At 43.3% G+C, this 16,621-nt stretch overlaps 1 protein-coding gene across 1 annotated transcript in view; it reads right to left on the bottom strand.

Annotated features, from left to right (window-relative positions):
* The window catches only part of Pawr (pro-apoptotic WT1 regulator), a 100,537-nt gene extending 84,221 nt beyond the window's left edge, over window positions 1-16,316 (bottom strand). Inside the window, exons 1-2 of the mRNA XM_045152895.1 lie at window positions 16,165-16,316; window positions 15,239-15,791 (exon numbers count right to left, since the gene is read on the bottom strand). Coding sequence (XP_045008830.1) covers window positions 15,239-15,721 — 483 coding nt within the window. The 5' untranslated portion in view covers window positions 15,722-15,791; window positions 16,165-16,316. The remainder of the gene's footprint in view (window positions 1-15,238; window positions 15,792-16,164) is intronic.
* Between the last annotated feature and the right edge of the window lie 305 nt (window positions 16,317-16,621).

Consider the following 16,621-nt stretch of genomic DNA (forward strand, 5'->3'; position numbering starts at 1 on the left):
TGCAAAGCACACAGAACTGCAGCAGACCTACTGTCAGTATGAACAACAGATACCTTTCTTCATCCACCACCAAGATAAAAAAATGTTCCAAAAACTAGCTTGTACTATACATGATTTCTGGCTTATCTGATACCTGTAAAATTATCAAATCCTATCTTCATGATATGTACATGGCCTACTCAAGCTCTCCTACAGCCTGATGACAGCTCAAGCCTAAAATCTAACTGGGATTTTTAAGATCCTTAGTAACTTCATCTACTATTACTTGTAACATTAACAGTCTCTCCCAGTCAGGTGTGTACCACTCCTCACTGTCTGTGTCAGCCTGAATATGACTCTCTTCTTCATCTGTCCATTCCTTAGCAGTCCTTCATGATCTCACTAAAATCTCATACTACCGCCATGAAACTCCCTGAACTATTTAGCCCTCAAAGGATCTTCCATTTCTCTGAATTCTGCACTTTATTACACACATCTTTTAATGTTTGAAAATTATACAATCTTATTTCTCAAAACTGTGTTACATATTACTCAAAAAAGTCACAAAATTAGTTTGTCCAAATCCTGGTAATACTAGAACAATAACAAGCACAGCAATTCAAATGCTCAAAAAGCCTAGTATCTTATCTAACATGTAACATGCACTAACAAGACAGTAAATGTGCAGTGATTACACTGGAAAAATCTAAATTACAGCATATTCTTCAATTATTTAGAGTAACAATATGGCTACATATACATGTTGATATACAAAAACAATCATATGGTAGTAGTAACAAAAATGTTATAATGGCATTTGCAAATGATTAAATCTCTAGATATAAATATATTCATTTCATTTGCACAGTGAAAAAGTCATAAGAACTGTTCTATAAAATTGTAAAAAAAAAAAAAAGCCTTATATAAAATTATGTTATAGGACTGGAGAGATGACTTAAGCAGTTAAGGTACATGCCTACAAAGCCAAAGGACTCAGGTTCGATCCCCCAGGACCCATGTAAGCCAGATGCACAACATGGCACATGTGTCTGGAATTTGTTTGCAGCAAGTGGAGGCTCTGGTATGCCCATTCTCTCCCTCTCTCTCAAATAAATAAAATATAAAAATTTCTAAAATTGTATGTTATAGGGCTGGAGAGATGGCTTAGCAGTTAAGGCCAAAGGACCCAGATTTGACTCCCCAGGACCCACATGAGCCAGATACACAAAGGGGTGCATGCATCTGGAGTTTGTTTGCAGTAGGTGGAGGCCGTGCATGTACATTCTCTCTCCTCTCCTCTCCTCTCCTCTCCTCTCCCCTCCCCTCCCCTCCCCTCCCCTCCTCCTCTCTCTCTCTCTCTCTCTCTCTCTCTCTCTCTCTCTCTCAAATAAATAAAAATAAACTAGAAAAAAATTTAAATAAAAAATTACATGATATAAAGTAATATAGTTATCACTGGATAATGAAAATAAAGTTTATGAAATAAAAGAATGGCTTACTTTTATTTCCAAATAAAATCCAAAATAATACTCATGATATAATGTCAAGTTCCAAAGGAAGGAAAGTCAAAAAAAAAAAACATACAGGGTTGGGATGACACCTGAGCTTATAAAGCTTGCTGACCTAGGTTCAATTCCCCAATACACATGCAAAGTCAGACACACAAAGTGGCACATACATCTGGAGTTTGCAGCAGCAAGAGTTCCTGAAGCACTATACACATATTCGTCGTACTCTCTCTTCTCCTTTCTCTCCCCTACTCTCTCAAGTAAATAAAAGTATTTTTAAAATATATAGAGAGAAAGCCACCCAGCATGGTGGCACATGCCTTTAATGCCAGCATTCAAGAGGCTGAAAGAAGTAAGGGTAGGAGGATTGCTCTAAATTCAATGTCAGCCTGGTACTGCAGAATTAAGTTCCAGGTCAGCCTAGAATACAGTGAGACCCTACCTAGGTGGGTACAGGTGATAAAGAAATTAGTTCTGATATTAGAAAAAAAAACCTGTCAACTTATAAATGGCAATTTAAAGAGTTAATATTGTACAATCTCCATTTGTTGTTTTATTTCAAATTTTCTACAATAAGAAGCCGTGTGTGTGTGTGTGTGTGTGTGTGTGTGTGTGTGTGTGTGTATGTATATAAACTTAAAGACAACAAACCATGGTATTTCCCTCCCCTCCTGCACTTTCCCCTTCATAACTCTGCTCTGGGTCATATCCCCTCCCTCTCTCTCCATTAGTCTCTCTTTTAATCTGATGTCATCATCCTTTTCTCCTATTATGAGGGTCTTGTGTAGGTATTGCTAGGCACTGAGAGGTATTGGATATCAAGGCCAATTTCTGTCCGGACAGTTGTATGTGAGGAGTGGTACCCTTCCCTTGGCTTTTACATTCTTTCCGTCATTATTTTTATCATCAAAGAAAAATAAACATTATTCCTAATGGTTTGGAAAAGTACTTGAGTCCTTCACATACAGAAAGGAAAACAGAGGGGAAGGAAGGAAAATTTACAGAAGTCACACAAATAACAAAGAGGCTCAAAGGCAATGCTAGTCCTTGTAGAAAGTCCAGAAAGAACTCAAGACTGAAGGAAGTATCGGCATTTCTATCAAGTGCAAGGGAAGAGTCCAAACTCAAGAGAGAACTTAGAACTCTCCACAGCACACACCAGAACCTTAGCACTTCATCTCTACTCCATTCAGCCCACCTCCAAAGAAATTCACAAACTTTTTCATTTTTGCCGTCCAAGAGTCATTTGGTACAACATTTGTTATATCCTATCCACTAAGCTCTTCCTAATTTAGAGCAGTTTAGATTTATTTTATTTTTACTATATATTACTTCTTATACTCTTTTATGTTATTCATTACTCTTTAGCAGATATATCTATCCCTGAACATGAAAGTCCTCTTAAAATGATGATTTCATATAAGGCAATCTACCTTTTTCCTTTCCAGAAACTGTGAGCTATTGTATAAACAGGTATGGACAGAGGCCGGAAGGGCCCAGCCAACAATACTAACAAAGAACGGCAGAACCAAGTCTGCATTCCTTGGCATGCCACTAAGATCCATCTCCAAAGGAGCAAGGCAGTCCTCATGAACTGTCCTCCTTTCACTCCCCACCACAACTGCTCTGCACATCAAAGTTACCTCTGTTATAACACATCCTGCTTATTTCCAACAATGATAACCAATGTATGAGCACTGGCATCCAAACAGATCCAAAGTCAAAGCCAAGTTCTGCCAGGATAGCCCTTGGGCAAAGGCACAGCTTCCTTGTCTTGTGAAACAATTTTTTTAAAGCCTACTTTGTGAGTTAACATGATGATTAGAAGTAACACATGGACAGCCTGCTACTCAATGCTCTGTTCTGTGTCTCTACATATGCTATGTTCAAACTAGATGCCCTCTCCACCTGGAAAACCCTTACTAACTAAAACCCAGGGAGTAACCCATGTCATCTGATAGCCATCCCGACTGACTCCCTTGTGTAATTAGTACTTGTGTAATTTTCTCTGCGCGCACAATCCTTATTATGTCAAATTATAATTACATTTTTTTCCTGAGAGAAAGAAGACTAGTTCCAAAGACTTGTTATCTTTGTGGCACTGAGTCTAGAGCACACAGCAGGCACTCCAGGATTTTTGAATAAGCAACTTAAGATCTAACAAAAAATTCTTCAGCCTACAATAGAGAGGAATGACAAGAGTAAATGTCACAGGGTCAGACAGGATGAAAATAGAAAAGAAGCTATCACCCTTGGCAATTAGGTCACAAGCAACTTCAGCAAGTTCAATGTAAATAAATGGAAGAACTGAGCAATGAAATGGGAGTTAGCAACTGAAGGTGAGGCCATACAGAAACTGAAGGCAGAAAGTAAACTGAACATGAAGCAGAACTTAATGGGTCATTCCTGCATGGCATGATGAACCAAGAGGTAGAGGCTGTTAAGAAATAAAATATACACAATCCCCAATCTCCAATGGGGAGGAAGTTTTGGGGTGCAAGGGACACGCTAGACTCAGAGTAAGAATGAAGTTGAAATGTAACCTAAGTTTTGAAGTAAATGTAGTCTTTTTTGTGGGGGAGACAAAGTGTCTTTATGTAGCTCAGGCTGTCCTGCAACATCTCTGCCTCAGCCTTCACAGTTCTGGGGTTACAGCTGTGCACCACTGCACCCAGCTTTGAGGCCAGGTTACTTCTGAAGACATTGCTAGCACAAAGTAAATGTCAGAATATGTCTCACATCAATCTCTTCCATTTCTTGCCATTTCCCTAGCAATCAAAATCAGTATCTTAAGTAAGTTTTCCCATCACTACTTGTTTTCTGTTCCCAACCCCTTTCTGTCATTGCTCAAACTGATCTTCCTGGGCCTGTTTTCCCTTTTTTAAAGTAACATGTATATATGGTGCTGCAGTTACCTTCTCATTGCTGGGACAGACATCAAACCAACCAGAAGTACCTCATGAGAAGAAAGGGTTTCCAGGGAAGTTCTATCACAGAAGAAACTGGCTCACTTCCACAGACTCTCGGGGGAGGGGGGGGGGAACCAGTCAGAGCTCAAACTGACTCTCACACTTAACTTACTTAACAGGGCTGGAGTGGAGCAGATTCACTCCCAGTGACATACCTCCACCAGCAGTGTTCTGCTCACTGGAGACTTAACCTTACTCGAAAATCCCTGAGGCCATGGAGGACATATATTCAAATCACCACATATTGGACAAATATGGGTATAGATGCATAAACTATATAACATTAGTTTTTAAACTGTGAATTTGTTCCAATGAAATGAACATATTAGGTAATTAAGCTGACCAGACCTTAACCAACCCTGTTCACATGCGCAAACAAAAGAAACACTGGGTAAACAAACAAAAACCTGCAACCAAACCACAAAGAAATGCATATTAACATACTTGGAGCATCCACCAGGTGGCTAGCTTTACTATGTGACATGAGCCACAGCCATTATTCTCCCACTACTTCCCAGTAACCACCAGTAACTTTGACACCCATGTTCCTAACTAAGATCCCATTTCTTTTTTCCAAGGTCAGGTATGGTATTGACTGTAGCATTTATGTACTGAAGATTAGCACAGATAATACTGCTCTAGTCTTTATTGGGGTCTCTCCTTACCAAGCCACCACATTTTTGAGTGGTATGCCCCCTTCCCATTTTCACATGCCTTACACTTGTTATTACTACTTTGCATACCTTGATGAATTGCTGCATACATACATTTGCAGCCACGGCGGCCCTTACACTATTTCCCAGTGAAATCAAAGGTTGAAAGGAAGGGAAACAGCACAACCCAACCTCATGTCTCTCAATCACCTAAGAGCCCAGGCAGACTCTGAAAGACCCTGACTCTTTTCTTAAAGAATGTTTTGGCAAACACAATTTATGAAGGAAAAAAGAAGCAACTAGCTGTTTATCTAAGATAAGATACTTTTGTAAATCTGAAACCCACACAATAGTGCAGACACAGCAGGGTTCTTTCCCAATTAACAACCATTTCTGCATTTTATTATCAAGCATCAAGAAAATATACCTATCTCTATTTTCTTTTTTATTTTACTTTTTTTTTTCAGTGTTTTGAAATAAGGTTTCACTCTAACCCAAACTTACCTAGAATTTACTATGTAGCCTCAGAGTGGCCTCAAACTCATGGTGATCCTCCTATCTCTGCCTCCCAGGTGCTGGGATTAAAGGTGTGCCACCATGCCTAGCTTCTATCTCTATTTTCAAAGAAAACACCGTAAAAACTTCTCAGTGGCTGGTGTGATAGCTCAATCAATAAAATGCTTGCCTCACAAGCATGAGGACTACAGTTCTATCCCCAGCAACCATGTCAAGAAGCCTGGTGTGACGTCATCAGCTTGTAATTGCAGCAATGGCAAGGTCAGACAGGTGACCCCTGGGGCTCACTGGACAGCAGTGTAGCCTGATTGATTTCAAGCCAGTGAGAGACCTAGTCTCATGACAAAGTGGATAGTACATAAGGAATGACACCCAAGGCCGTCCTCTGGCATCCACATGTACGCACAAACATACACATGCACACACACGCACAAATTCTCATCATGAGTTGTTAAAACCACATAAATCAAGCCAGGCATGGTGGCCCACAGCGTAGATCACTGTGAGTTTGAGGCTAGCCTGGGACTATAGAGCAAATTCTACTATAGACCCTTTCTCAAAAATATAAAAACAAGCAAACAGAACATCTGTATTTACAATGTGGTTGCATTTTTTACATAAAAATACAGAAAATAGGGTTAGAAGCATAATATTTTTTATCTTTTTCTTAGCTATCTCTACAAAACTTTAAAAAATATTTATTTTACCAGCAGAGAAAAAAAAAATTTAAGATTATGAAAATTTAGTTTGGATCAACATGTGCTTACACTGTCAAAAATTTAATCCCTAAAAGTAATTTCTGTCACCGTTAACTGAATGTACTAAAATAATTGAACCATCCGTTGATTGTTCTCTGTGGTCTAGGAATCAGCCCAGGGCCTCATGCTTCTTCAGCAAGCGCTGTACCACTGAGCTACTCCCCAAACCAAAATTTTATGACTCCGATTTTAGTCATATCCCTCAGCACCATCTTCTGAATGCTAATTACAATTTTCATTACTGTGATTTACATTCTTTTTTTTTTTCGGGGGGGGGGGTCGAAGTAGGGTCTCACTAGCTCAGGCTGACCTGGAATTCACTATGTAGCCTCAAGGTGGCCTCAAACTCACAGTGATCCTCTTACCTTTGCCTCCCAAGTGCTGCGATTAAAGGCCTGCGTCACCAGGCCCAGCTCTGATTTACATTCTTTTTAAATACTACAAAAAAAACTAAAACTCTAAAAGCAATTAAAATAACAATCTATATGTTATATAGCAAAGTATCATAGAAATATGTATTAGTTGGCTTATAAACTGTATCTTAGGTTACAAAACATGTTTCCACTCTATTTAAAAGTATACTTCATTTCCATTTATCCTATGCACTTAGTCCACTAGTTTAGTGTAGAGTCTAAAAACAAAGTTTCAGGTGTCATGGAGCTGTAATATACAACATACATTTTCTTATCCATCCATTTTAGCAAAACCCAAACAAAATACATTCAAAATCCAATGGCAGGTTGGAGAAATGGCTCAATGTATAGGGTGCTTGCCTGAAAAGCCTAAGGACCCAAGTTTCATTCCCTAGTACCCATGTAAGGCCAGATACACAAGGTGACACATCTGTCTGGAGTTCTTTTGCAGTGGCTAGAGGTCCTGATGTGCCCATTTTCTCTCTATCTGCTGCCTCCTCTTTCTCTCTAATATATAAAATATTTAAAAAATTTTAAAACTCAATGGTCCTGTTTCTTTAAATTGAACACAAAACACTGTTGCTGAAAAAATGTGTTGTGACCCACAAAAATCAGATAAATGATATTCATAACAACCACACCATAGACATTTACTAATAAATTCCACTCTAAGATTTGAACTTGAAGTTATTTCTACCTTTGAAATGTTGCTATGTTCACACATTTCATGTGTGCATGATACAAGATTTATTACATAACCTAAAGATAAAATACCAGGTGGCTGAAGCTAATTCTATGCCAGTAGGCATTATGGCTTGAATAACTGTCCAAAATTTACACTGTACGTTGCCTCCCCAGCTATCCCAGTATGTAAGGAATCAATTACTAGTCCACAATGCCAACAATTTAACACATAGGTAAGAGGGGGAAACAAAACAATTCTGTATGTCATAGTCTAGAAAGCTAACTGCTGAGTTTAAGCTGCTAGCTATCAGAGGTATTTTATGAATGTAATTATATGCTTTTCTTAAAAATACATAAAAAGTGAAAAATGAGTGAATGTTCTGATTACAAATTAAATATTAACAGGTTTTTCTGTAGTCTAAGCTCCTAACAACTGTTGGACAAAAAGCAGGGTAGACAGGATGACTTACATTAAATACATACATTATATAATTATTTTAAGTGCTATGAATTTCCATGTAGCTTGGGTTGTCTCTTAAAATAGCCATAAAATGGGCTGGAGAGATGGCTTAGTGGTTAAGCGCTTGCCTGTGAAGCCTAAGGACCCCAGTTCGAGGCTCGGTTCCCCAGGTCCCACGTTAGCCAGATGCACAAGGGGCCACACGTGTCTGGAGTTCGTTTGCAGTGGCTGGAAGCCCTGGCGCGCCCATTCTCTCTCTCTCCCTCTATCTGTCTTTCTCTCTGTGTCTGTCACTCTCAGATAAATAAATAAAAAAATGAACAAAAAAAAATATTAAAAAAAATAAAATAGCCATAAAATTTTAAGTAGAAGAGCAAAATTGAGAATGTCTGTCATCCTTAAAAAGTTCCACTAGCAACAAGCAGTAGTCACTACAATCCACACATTAAGTTGCCATGTGGGCATTTATGTAACATTTTCACCAACCTTTTTTTTTTTCCGAGGGAGGATCTCACTCTAGCTCAGGCTGACCCGGAATTCACTATGCAGTCTCAGGCTGGCCTCAAACTCACAGCAAACCTCCTACCTCTGCCCCCCAAGTACTGGGATTAAAGGTGTGTTCCACCACGCCTGGCTCAAACTTTTTGTTGTTGTTGTTTTGTTTTTCGAGGTAGGGTCTCACTCTAGCCCAGGCTGACCTGGAATTCACTATGGAGTCTCAATCTTCCTACTTCTGCCTCCCCAGTGCTGGGATTAAAGGCGTGCGCCACCATGCCCAGCAAACTTGTACTTTTTGACACAGGGTCTTGCTGTGTAGCTCACCCAGTCTTGCATCAAATTCCCAATCCTCCTGGCCTTTCCCTCCCAAGTGCAGGGATTATGGGCATGTGCTACCACACCTGTCTTGCAAATACTAATATGATTCATGTTCGCAATTCTGTTTGAAAATTGCTATCTCTATCAGTTTCATTTTCTAAGTCAGTAACTAGTATAGGCCCTTTAAGTCAACTCTTGTCTAACTTTTACCACATATAACATCACTCAAAAACAATGTCACAATACAGTGTGAGGTTACCCCCCCAAAGGTCGATTCCAGAAGTCCACAATGAAAATAACAGGTGAGCTTGATGCAGGTGGCCTGTCCACCCTCCCATTATTAAGACACTGTTTCAGGAATATGACTAAAACTACAGTCTTTTAAAACACCCCCCCTCTTTTTACTATAAATTAATGTTCCCCAATGGTTATGTAATAGAGCTCTGCTATCCTTCATGAAAGACACAGAAAAACTGCATTTTAGATAAAGGTAAAATATTACATTTGGTTAAATTAAATACTTTTAATACCAAACTCCAGTATAACATGGAAGTGGCCCAAGATTTTTAAAAACTTTAAATTGAGGACTCATGTGGGAAAAAAAAAAGATTGGTATTATTTTTTGGTATAACCTTCTCATAGTTTGAATGCCACTGCACTTTACTGAATGGGGAACTAAAACAGAAAAATAATGAAAATTAACATGAAAGTCAAAAGCAGTGAGAACATAACTTTGTATAGCCTAAGGACCCTGGTTCAAGGCTCGATTCCCCAGGACCCACTTTAGCCAGATGCACAAGGGGGCGCACGCATCTGGAGTTCATTTGCAGTGGCTGGAGGCCCTGGCGCGCCCATTCTCCCCCCCCCACTCTCTCTCTGTTGCTCTCAAATAAATAAATAAAATAAACAAACAAAAAAAAAAAGACAAATTTGGGCTGGGGAGATAATTTAGTCAGTAAAGTAGTTGCCTTGCAAGCATGAAACTTGAGTTTGGTCCCCTGCACCCACATAAAAGTGTGGCACATACCTGTAAATCCCAGCCCTGGGAGACAAAGACAGGATCCCTGAGACTTACTGGTCAGATAGTCTAGACAAATTAGTGGGTTCTAGGTTCAGTGATACTGACTCAAAAGGAGGTGGATGGTGTTTCTGATGACAACACTTGAAGTTGTCTAAACTACACGCACGTGCGCGCGAGCTCACAAACACACACATACACAGAGAGAGAGAGAGAGAGAGAGAGAGAGAGAGAGAAGAAAAACTTTATATGACCATTCTAACTGTCAAATTTTCTATTTTTGTTGCATGTATGTGCGTGTGCACGTGTATGTACATGCATAGAGGCGCACCAGCGTCTGCTGCAAACAATGCCTCTCTGGCTTTCCATGGATATCTGGAGAATTGAACTCAGGTGAGTAGGCTTTGCAAGCAAGCACATTTAACCACTGAGCCATCTATCTCCCCAGGGCCTACCCACCAACTTCGACAATTTTTTTGTGTGTGTGTTGCAAGACAGGGTCTCGCTCTAGCCCAAGCTGTATTCACTATGTAGTCTCAGAGTGGCCTCAACCTCATGGCGATCCTCCTACCTCTGCCTCCCAAGCACTGTAATTAGACATGTGCCACCACATCCAGCAGACAATTTTTTTAAAAAGACAAAAAGCATTGTTTAAACTTCAAACCCTAATATGTACCAATAATTTTTAACTTCTGAAACAATTATTATTAAGTAGTACAGGTAAATTAAAAAATGTCTTTTGGTATTCCCATTATGTTCCAGACGGTCTAGCTTTCTATGTGATGAGTCAGAAGAGAAACTTCTCATGACTCAGAGTTGGAGAAAATTTGACTTGTGAGTAACATGCAGCATAAACAATGAGTCTGCTTAGTAAATTGGGTTTAGTATCTTACTAAGCAACATTTCATAATCTACCTGCATTTACAGTTTACCAAATAGAGTATGTCCCATGCAAAGTTAGGTGAATCTGCTGCACTGTGTTCAGGTGAAAATGTTCTCTACATATCAAATACTCCTTTGCCCTCACTTTTCCAATCCTGAGTTCAAATTATGCAGTAGTCACACCATCCTAGCAGGGGGAAAAAAAACCTATCACTTATATAATACTAAAGTACACACTTTTGAACTGCTAAACAAAAATAATTTTACATTTTGCTAATAATAATAAAATGTTCCCAAGCAGATCAAAGTGTCAGGAAGTAACCTCTGAGCCTACCAAATTCACCTTGATTTCTACTCAATTCCATACTTTCTCTGTTTCCTGCATTCATATTTAAATTATATAAATTAAAATGTAAATAATGTAATTAAGTACTGTAAGGAAGTTTGATTCTTTTAAAACCTGCTTCCCTCTCCCTCCATGTGCATGCTATCTTCTTAAATTGATACACCATAATTGTACATTGTAAACTGACTTTGAATATTTAAGCTCTAAGCCTTCACTTTCTCATGTGGAAATGGGGATGAAGAGAGTTGCTACCACATTAAGAATGCATGCACTTTAGACAGTACATTTCAGTAACCATATGGCAAATAAGAGTTTTAAATACGTTAACTTTGGTACTTAAACCAAACTTTAGTGCTCTATGGAGTATTATGTCTTCTGTGGTAACTATTAACTCATTCACTCAGACTTACTCAGTGGCAGTCACTGCACAGACAAATTTGACGCACAACTACCTGGAAGTCCTCTTCAACTCCCTCCTCCTCTGCTGAGTGAGGCAGACAGCTCAGAGACTGAACTACACTCTCCCTGAACTATTTCCTTACTTCACTTGGGTGTACCTTTTGGGCACTGTCAGGGTTCTACCCATTTCTGTAACCCAGTGGTCCTTAACCCTGTCTCACATTAGAACTACTGAGAAGTTAATACAAGTATTCATGCCTGGGATCCATCCCAAAGCCATTAAATCACATGGGAGTGGAGGGTGGGGAGGGCCAGGAATCAGCAGGGTGGGAGGAGTATTTAAGACTTGGACATGATATTAACATGCTGCCACAGTTAAGAAGCACTGAATTATGACACTTTTACATCTGTGCATACATGTGTGTGAAAATATGCACATGTATTTACAGGCACAGACATATATGAGGCAATGCAAGAGTCTCATCAAGTGTGTCCCACTCAGTCATCTCCTCCCTCACACAGCATTCTAACAAATGACCCACTGCATTCTGCATGACGAGGCTCTTACACTGGACACTCAGGTTCATGTAACTACGCCTTATTTTCTTCTCTAGATTATAGCTGTGCTCCTTCAGAAATATACTACTTCATTCTTCTGGTTTTCTCCAGTTTGTTTGAATGATGGTATGAACACAGGCATGAATAAACGATTGTCGGATCTGATAAACATACACCAAAGTTACACACAGAAAGTATGCCATGTCCAAATTAGCCAATTTAAGCTAATTATTACCACACACAAACAGCAAATGTAAAAACTTAAGTAAAAGTAAAAAAAAACATTAAGTTGATAGTAAATGAGAATGCCTAAAGTTGACTTCACTGAAGGACATCTGGATTTGTGGACTTCCAGGTCACTAGCACGGCATCTGCCCTGTACCCTACTCTCTATGAGGCACTTGTAACTTTTCACCTGCTTCCCTGCTAAAGCAATCCTGACGACTGTGTAGCTCGGACTGCAGTATTATTAAGACACAGATGCACTACTACTGCGTAACAGGCTTGTTAGGCTGCAGCAGCATTCAACATTCTCAACTATTCAAATGAGTTAATGAAAGCCACCATGGCTGTGGCACATGGATATATGCTCTGTACTTCTTGGAGGGAAATGTTTATTGACCACTGAAATAGTCTCTCGACATGCAAACTACATGGCAATTTAATATAAACTTGGTTGGGAGTATTATCTTTTTTGGAGGGGTGGGGGGTTTCGAGGTAGGGTCTCACTCTAGTCCATGCTAGCCTTGAACTCACAGTGATCATCCTAACCGCTGCCTCCCACATGCTGGGATTAAAGGCATGGGCCACCAAGTCGGCTAGGGAGTACTATCTTGAAAGAGAACCTCACTGAATATTAGGTAAAATACAAGTCCACTTTTCACCATTCACACATTGGTGGCTTACATTCCTTTACAGTATTTCTAATCCTTAAAAAATATGACTTTTTAAAATTAGTGTCAAACTAAATAAAATAAAGAGAACCTTCAGGAGGTGACATTCTCACTGTTAAACTCTACCTGGAGAAATGACATATAATTCTATTTTTTTTTTAAAGCAACAATTTAAAGAGAAGAAGATGGTTCACCTAACCAGTTTTACATACATTTTACAATTGTTAAAACGACCTAAAGTACTTTTTCAAAAAAATATGGGAAGGAGGCACTGGAGAAGTATGCCTGTTAATTAGCTACTGTGGTAAACTATGACTTTGTTTTGTTGGGTCCTACAGCTTGAACCAGAGCCATGGTTACCACTAAAAGAAAGCAATCCTCAATTCCCTATTCAATAAAAAAGGTTCAAATTCCACAGACCAAAAAAAAAAAAAAAATGGTGCCCTGTGTTGTTTGTTTTTAAGGAAGATTAAATTTAGGAGTTGCCAACACCCAAACGAACAACATTCCAGAGTATTAGAGTCAATTGTAGCAGGGAGTCATGGACATTCTCTGAGCACCATGTCCCCTCACTCAGAAGAGGACTGCTCAGAAAAAAATCAGGAGGTACACCCCACTCACTTCCCCTGGAAACAGTACTGTTGGTTCTTAAAAGTTCTGAAGAAATAACTTTAGCACAAGCAGCCAGACAAAAAGAAAGTGTAACATCTGCCAACGTATTTCCCAGTCATACCCTGTATGATGAACCATTAGGAAAAGATCAACGATGACAAACTCATTTATTTGGACCATATAAGAAAAGAAAACACAGGATTCTAGCTTTTCCAAAGCTTTGTATTCAATTTCCCCTTAAAATATACATATTTTAAGTTAAAAAACTCAAACCTTGTTTTCTACTCTTTGACTCCTTTTGAAAGCAGTTTAATGAGTAGCAGTTATTTTGTGCCAACTAGAGGACAGTTCTAACTGTTAAAAAAAAAAATTCTCTTAAACATTCATATGAAAATACTCCTTACAGGGACATAGGTTGATTATCCACGTATGGAAACATATTAGCACTTTAAATTATAATATTGAGCATACACCCTAACTTATTGTGAAGGGTTTTACTGAAACCACAATTAAAGTTAGTAAGCTCCATTATAGGGGTAGGGGCAGCTAAGATAGGGTCTTAGGAACGTGTACCCCAGGCTCCTCTTGAACTCCCAATCCTCCTACCTCAGTGTCACTGGGCTGGGATGCTGGAATTAGACATGTGCCCCATTTGTGTGTGTGTGTGTGTGTGTGTGTGTGTGTGTGTGTGCGCGCGCGCGCGCGCGCGCGTGTTGTCTGGCAGGGTGTCATCCATGCTAGCAAATCCTCTACCACTAAGGTACAAACAGCAACGTTGTTTAGTGGATAGCAAGGCCAAGAATTAAAAGAGGGGGAGGAGTGAAAACTAAAATGCCATTGAGAAAAAAGGTGTGGCTTTCCTGGTTGAAATATGGTATTCAAACCACTTCGCAATTAATTAAGGTAACCCAAACTTGTTTGGGATTATTTTGTTTTTCGGGCAGATGAAGTTGCAATGACACATTGTGGAAGAAAGAAAGAGAAGGGGGAAGGGAGAGAGGGAGGGAGGAAGAAAGGAAGGAAGGAGGGACTGAGGGAGGGAGGGGAGGGGAGGGAGGGAGGGAGGGAGGGAGGGAAGGAAGACGGACCAGTCATCTAATGGAACATTGTTGCTACCGGCAAAAATGTTTAAAGAGTGATCAAAAATAGCCAAAACAAAAAAGCACACCTGCCTCAAAAATCTTCCAGATACTTAAATTTAGGAAGAGATCTGTAAGCATACAGAAGTGTGTAAATGGTTACAGCAGCCCTATTGTCCTCAACATCACTAAGGAGGGAATAAAAACCACTATAAAAAGTTGGCTTACGCATGATACAGTGCAGATGTTCTTAGGCTACACTCTTGCAGGGTTTATTGCAAGATAAAGCCGGTTTGGACATCGCCGGGGCTACGTTATCCTTACAGGTGCTTGTAAACACGGCTCAGAAGGAAGGGCGAATAAAAAGCACTCTGATAACTGCAGACGGACACGTGGGAAACTCGTCATCGTCACCATTAATTGATTCTCCTAACTGATCTCGCACACACAGAAAGAAGTCTAGAGAGGCGAGCCCTGGAGCCACAAACTGTCCACCGCTCCGAGAGCCGGGAAAGCACGTGTGTCGGTTCGGGTCAGAGGGACCTGCCGGGGAAGCTGGGCTCCACGTACAAAAACTTCACCGCCGGGCCGGGAGAGAGGGGTCGGGAGAGACTCTGGCCCCGGGACGAGGGAGCTCCCTGGTGGAAGAGCCAGGGAAGCTGCAGCCCGGCCCGCCCCGGCCCCGCCCGGCTCACCTCGGCCGCGGGGATGTTGACCACCCCGGTGGAGCGCCGCTTCTCCCGCAGCTTCCTCTTCTCGATCTGCCCTTTGCCTTTCCTGGCACTGGGGCCCGAGCTCCGGCCCTTCTCCGGGGCGCCGTCCGGCTCGTCGTCGTCGGCCCGGGCCGGCGGAGCCCCCGAGGAGGCGACGGCGGAGGCAGGGGGCTCTTCCTCCGGCCGCCGAGGGCCCAGGGCCGCCCGGGTGAGCGCGGCGGGGCCGGGCGCGGGCCCGGGGACGGCAGGTGCGGCCGCGCCGCCCGCGACGCCGCGGCTGAGCTCGGCGGTGGCCGACGTGCCCAGCGGCGCGGCCGGACTCTTGGCGGCCGCGTCGCCGCTGCCCGCGCCCGGGGCGGCGGGGCCCGGGGGGTTCTGCTTGGCGCGCATCTTCTCGCGCTTCGCCTTCCACTCCTCCAGGAAGTCCGTGGTGCTGCCGCCGGTCCGGTAGCCGCCGGTCGCCATGTTCCCAAGGGGAATCGGGGGAGGACGGCCCCGGGCGCGGGGTGGCCGCGCTCCCCGGACGCCCGCGGCTCTGCGGGGCGAACACAAAAGACGACGGGGAGGAGAAGTGTCAGGCCCCGGCTCCGCTCCGCTCCGCCGAGAGCGCCCACGCGCCCCACCCCGCGAGCTTGCCGGGGCGCACCTCCACGGCGAGCCCCGAGATCGCCCGCCCCCGAGGGGAGGGCACGGGGGCGGACCCCGAGCCCCGGCCGCCCGCCCCGTCGTCGCCCCGGCCTCCGCGCCCCGTCCCCGGGCCGCCCGCCACCTGTGCGCCCCGTCTCACTCACGACTATTCCCCGGCCGGTCCGAGCGCCCCGCCACCGACGCCTCCTCTCCCGGGCGAGGCGCGGGGACGGCTGCCCAAACGAAGTCGGGCACCGGCAGCCCGAGCGCCCCTTGCTTACCTTCGCGGAGTGCAGGGGGACGAAGCCCGGGGCCGGGAGAGGGTGCCTAGGTGAGACCGAAGCGCTCCCCGGGACGCGCGCGAGGAGCCGCCGCCAACTCTGCGGGAGCAGCGGGCTGTCGGTGGCCAGAAGGGAGGGAGCGAGAGGCGGAGAGGAGCCGAGCGGTGCCGAAGCGGGGCGGAAAGGGCCGAGTTGGCGCGCCCGGGGCGCCGCGCGGTAGGGGGGGGACGGGGCGTGCCGGCTACGCCCCGCCCCCTGCGCCCAGGTGCGCGGCGCCCCGCCCGCCGCCCGGCACCGCCCCCAGCCCGGGCTGGGCCGCTCGGGGGGCCGCGGGCCCGAGCGCGCATTCCAGAGCCCGCTGGGATGCTGTCTCGCCTGGGCGGCCTCCCGGCGCCGGGGATTCCGGGGCGGGAACGGCCGCTCCACGCCCCTCTTGCTCTCCTTCCCTCTCGGCTCC

The sequence above is a fragment of the Jaculus jaculus genome, chromosome 6 (genome assembly GCF_020740685.1).
Source record: "Jaculus jaculus isolate mJacJac1 chromosome 6, mJacJac1.mat.Y.cur, whole genome shotgun sequence".
In the NCBI taxonomy this organism is placed as follows: domain Eukaryota; kingdom Metazoa; phylum Chordata; class Mammalia; order Rodentia; family Dipodidae; genus Jaculus; species Jaculus jaculus.